The sequence below is a fragment of the Notothenia coriiceps genome, unplaced genomic scaffold (assembly GCF_000735185.1).
Source record: "Notothenia coriiceps isolate Sejong01 unplaced genomic scaffold, NC01 NC01_scaffold00019658, whole genome shotgun sequence".
NCBI lineage: Eukaryota > Metazoa > Chordata > Actinopteri > Perciformes > Nototheniidae > Notothenia > Notothenia coriiceps.
The window spans coordinates 14,560-19,445 of record NW_011352359.1 but is presented as its reverse complement, the minus strand read 5'-3'; the positions used below and the strand labels follow the sequence as shown (position 1 = coordinate 19,445).

General features: G+C 39.4%; 1 protein-coding gene across 1 annotated transcript in view; it reads left to right on the top strand.

The window, feature by feature from the left end:
• Positions 1-565: 565 nt before the first annotated feature.
• Positions 566-4,886, top strand: part of LOC104952163 (type II inositol 3,4-bisphosphate 4-phosphatase-like) — a gene marked incomplete at its 5' end in the record, with an annotated part of 17,299 nt that continues 12,978 nt past the window's right edge. Inside the window, 9 exons of the mRNA XM_010778926.1 lie at positions 566-677; positions 1,025-1,190; positions 1,488-1,658; positions 1,847-1,970; positions 2,968-3,146; positions 3,697-3,820; positions 3,997-4,123; positions 4,251-4,391; positions 4,477-4,574. Of these exons, the coding sequence (XP_010777228.1) occupies positions 566-677; positions 1,025-1,190; positions 1,488-1,658; positions 1,847-1,970; positions 2,968-3,146; positions 3,697-3,820; positions 3,997-4,123; positions 4,251-4,391; positions 4,477-4,574 (1,242 nt within the window). The remainder of the gene's footprint in view (positions 678-1,024; positions 1,191-1,487; positions 1,659-1,846; positions 1,971-2,967; positions 3,147-3,696; positions 3,821-3,996; positions 4,124-4,250; positions 4,392-4,476; positions 4,575-4,886) is intronic.

Here is a 4,886-nt window from a genome sequence, read left to right as displayed (position 1 = left end):
GAGACACTACATACTGATATACACCTGACATCAGCAGGAGAGGACTCTTTAAAGTAGAGACACTACATACTGATATACACCTGAACATCAGCAGGAGAGGACTCTTTAAAGTAGATACTGTACACTACATACTGATATACCCCTGAACATCAGCAGGAGAGGACTCTTTAAAGTAGAGACACTACATACTGATATACACCTGAACATCAGCAGGAGAGGACTCTTTAAAGTAGAGACACTACATACTGATATACACCTGAACATCAGCAGGAGAGGACTCTTTAAAGTAGAGACACTACATACTGATATACACCTGAACATCAGCAGGAGAGGACTCTTTAAAGTAGAGACACTACATACTGATATACACCTGAACATCAGCAGGAGAGGACTCTTTAAAGTAGAGACACTACATACTGATATACACCTGAACATCAGCAGGAGAGGACTCTTTAAAGTAGAGACACTATATACTGATATCCACCTGAACATCAGCAGGAGAGGACTCTTTAAAGTAGAGACACTACATACTGATGTATTTTGTTTACTGGTGTCTCTGTTTTAGGAGGTGTTTGGTATGAAGTGATCACCTTTGGAGCTCCAGCTGATCATCACCAGGGTTTCAAACATGGAGGATTGAAGAAGCTGCTCAGCAAACACTCACACCTCAGAGACAGGTGAGTTAAATCTCGAGGAAATCTACATATTTTCTCTCAAATTTGACTTTTATTATCTCAGAGAATACACGTTATTTTGCGTTTTTTAAAATTTATTTAAAAAAATATTTCTGCTAATTTTACTTAATTATTATTTAATATATGTAGAATATATTAGTGGCTATTATTTAATACTTTTTTCTATATTTATAACATATTTAGAATTTTTTATCCGTGAGTTTTTTTCTTAAATGTATGCGTTTTAATTCCCCCTATTTCTTTTTATTTAAAATGTATTTTTATATTATGTTATCGCAGATAACGTCCTTTAAAGCAACATTTAATATTATTTATTTTGTTCTTTCCAGCGTTGTGTCTTACTCCCAGGAGGAGAGCTCCAGAGCCAGGGAGCTTCTGGCTAACGTTGCCCAGCTGCAGCCTCTCGTTTTCGGACTCGCTGAGGAGCTGCTCTCCGTCTCTCTGGAGCAAAACAACGCCCGACTGCAGCCGGTGCTCCACAGCCTCACGCAGCAAGTGAGGAGGAAACATTTATAAATAGATGTTTAATCAAATGTAGAATTAATATTTAGGATTTATTTGTTAAAATGTTGATATTTATATACAAAAAAAAAACATTTAATTTCAGATTTTTTTACTTTTTATTTCTTTCTTTTAAATGTGTATATTTGACCTCAGGGAATTGCAAAATTTGTTTTTAATTGTGATCTTCTTTGTAAAATGTACAGATAGTTTTCTGGCAGATCTAATTTTAGAATTTTAGAGAAAATACAGTAATTATTTTGGACTTTTACAAACTTTTTTCTCACGCAGACGAAGCAGTTTGTCCACGCTTTAAAAGACGAGCTGGTGAAGAGCGCCTTGATAGCGAGCCACGACCATAGCAACCTATGTGAAGACTCAACAGCCAATCAGGAGTGGGTGTTGACACCGGGGCAACAGGACGCCTGGCAACAGGAGGCAGATTACGACGAGGAGGAATGGGTAAGAGTGTGAGAGTTAATTTAATTACTGTTTTCACAAATAAATAAATGAATGTTTAGAAAATATGTATTTATGTTCTAATTTAATCAAATGTGTGTGTGTGTGTGTGTGTGTGTGTGTGTGTGTGTGTGTGTGTGTGTGTGTGTGTGTGTGTGTGTGTGTGTGTGTGTGTGTGTGTGTGTGTGTAGGACAGGGCGTGGGCGAATGTCGGCATGAGCCTCAACTGCATCATCGCCATGGGTGACCGGCTGCTGGGGAAAGAGGAAGTGACATCATCAGGGAACCAAGAATCAGATCACTCCCAGAACACCGGTGGGACGATATTTTATATACTGAAAACGACTAGAATTGATCGTGTGTTGCTTCATGAGGAGTCTAGCCCAGGAGTTATTAAATGAACCACAAAGGTTGATTTGAGGGAATGTACCTCACTATGCTCAGTAGTGTTGGAGTCAAGACATCCTTAACCAAGACCAAGACTTTAAGAGGCCAAAACCAAAGTCAAGACCAAGACTTTAAGAGTTTGAGACCAAGTCAAGACCAAGACTTTAAGAGTTCAAGACCAAGTCAAGACCAAGACTTTAAGAGTTCAAGACCAAGTCAAGACCAAGACTTTAAGAGTTCAAGACCAAGTCAAGACCAAGACCAAGACTTTAAGAGGCCAAAACCAAAGTCAAGGCCAAGACTTTAAGAGTTCGAGACCAAGTCAAGACCAAGACTTTAAGAGTTCAAGACCAAGTCAAGACCAAGACTTTAAGAGTTCAAGACCAAGTCAAGACCAAGACTTTAAGAGTTTGAGACCAAGTCAAGACCAAGACTTTAAGAGTTCGAGACCAAGTCAAGACCAAGACTTTAGGAGTTTAAGTCCATGCCAAGACCAGAGTGTGCCAAGACCAAGACTGTAACAGTTTGAGACCATGACAAGATCAGAGTGTACCAAGACCAAGACTTTAAGAGTTCGAGACCAAGTCAAGATCAGAGTGTGCCAAGACCAAGACTTTAAGAGTTTGAGACCAGGCTAAGACCAAGACCAAGGCAGGGCGAGACCGAATCAAGACCAAGACTTTAAGAGGTCGAGACCAAGACCAAGACAGGGTGAGACCGAATCAAGACCAGAAGCAAGACTTAAGGTTGTAAACTGTATGGATAAAAGCGATACTACAACTCAAGATGGAAGTGTATTTAGAGAAATGGTCTAACTGTTATAAGGTAATTAGCGAAACGAACATATTGTAAACCTCTCATTGGACTCTCTGTATGTCTCATACTTCTGTAATGATAATTGCTTTTGTATATTGAACTCCTTCAGCCTCCTGGCAGGAGCAGCTGCTCCCCCTGGTGGTGACTCTGAGGGACTGCGTGAGGGAGGCAGAGCTTAAGGCCCGCGTTGCCATGACGTTCGTAATGATGCAGGCGGCGGCGGCCATGACGGTTTCTGAGGGAACGACAAACATCGTGCAGCGACGCCACGCCGCGTTCAGCCAGGCGGTGAGAGGAGGAGCTAATGAAGTATAGAATAATTATACAGATTAATGCTTTTTGTTTTTAGTGTACTATTATTTGTTTTGCATACTTGTATTGTTTAAATAAGTTGTACCTTTCTCTATGATCTCATTTGCACTGGCAAAATCTGTGCATAAAAACGTTGTAATCATTTATAATATTCAAGTTTTTTCTCGTAAAGTTGGTGATTTAATCAAATTAATTTCCAATATTTTTCCCAAACATTTTCTTATTTAATTTGTTCTTATTTTATGTTTTTTCTTGGATCATTTATTTTGTTTTATTTTTTAATCATATCTCAGATTTGTTACTTTTGTATTTTTTATTTACGTTTATTATATTTGATCATTTTTCATTTCCATATTTTATCTTATTTTTTTCCTATTTATTGAATATTTTCTTTTTTTTTTTATCATATTGTATTTTTCTTTTTTTTCATTTCATGAAATCTACTTTTTTATCATATTTGATCCCATATTATCTATATTTTTTATATCTTGTTTTTCATACTGTGGACCTCTCATCCTCCCTCCAGCTGTCGGCCTTGGTGTGTGGTTTCGTGTTGCGTTTGTTCTCAGCTCTGCAGGATCAGGACTTCCTGCAGCAGCTGATCTCTGCCGGACTCCTGGTGCAGTTTGAAGCTCTGCTCAGCACCTATGGTACACACACACACACACACACACACACACACACACACACACACACACACACACACACACACACACACACACACACACACACACTGTCTGCAGTCTAACGAGTGTGTGTGTGTGTGTGTGTGTGTGTGTGTGTGTGTGTGTGTGTGTGTGTGTGTGTGTGTGTGTGTGTGTGTTAGGTGAGGAGGTGGGCATGCTGGAGGACATGGAGGTGTGTGTTTCCGATCTGAGCCGAGTGACGTTCACCATCATCGAGGCAAAGAGCGAAGAACCAGAAGATCTGCTGCCAACACTGAGAGGAGAATGGTGGGTCACACACACACACACACAAACACACACACACACACACACACACACACACACACACACACACACACACACACACACACACACACACACACACACAGCCTCTCACAGTGTTTCCTCCTCTCAGGGTCAGTCTGGTGGTCGAGGTGCCGCTGCCTCCGGAGACGTTTCGCTCGTTGCCGCAGGAAGTGAGAGACGGACGTTTGATCCGAGTTCATCCGGTCCTCTTTAACATCGGAATAAACCAGCAGCAGAGTCTGGCTGAGAGGTACACACACTTTAATACACCCATTAAAAAACAAGATAATAATATTTGAATTAATATAAACTTAAAAGAGTGTTTGTGGTTGTAGGTTTGGGGACAGCTCTCTGCAGGAGAGAGTGAACCAGCAGAGCTGCGAGCGCCTGAGAGTTTACTGCAACACGCTGAGAGACACGCTGCCCGTGACAGGTAACACACTCTGAGCGAGATTATTATAACATTTTTATTTATTATTTTTATTTTTGACATGATGCACATTTTCCAGAATTGTTCAGAAAGTATTTCAGATTTTTTCTTAATTTCTCGGATTTTTAAAAATTATTCTGAATTTTCCTTAATTTGTTCTTGATTTTTCTTAATTTTTGTTAGTTACTAAAATTCTCAGAATCTTCGTTTGATTTTTCAGAGTTTCAGTTTTTTTTTCTTAATTTCCTGATTTCTTTTAAGATTTTTTGTAAATTCTTCTTGATTTTCTGATATTTTTCTGAATTTTCCATATTC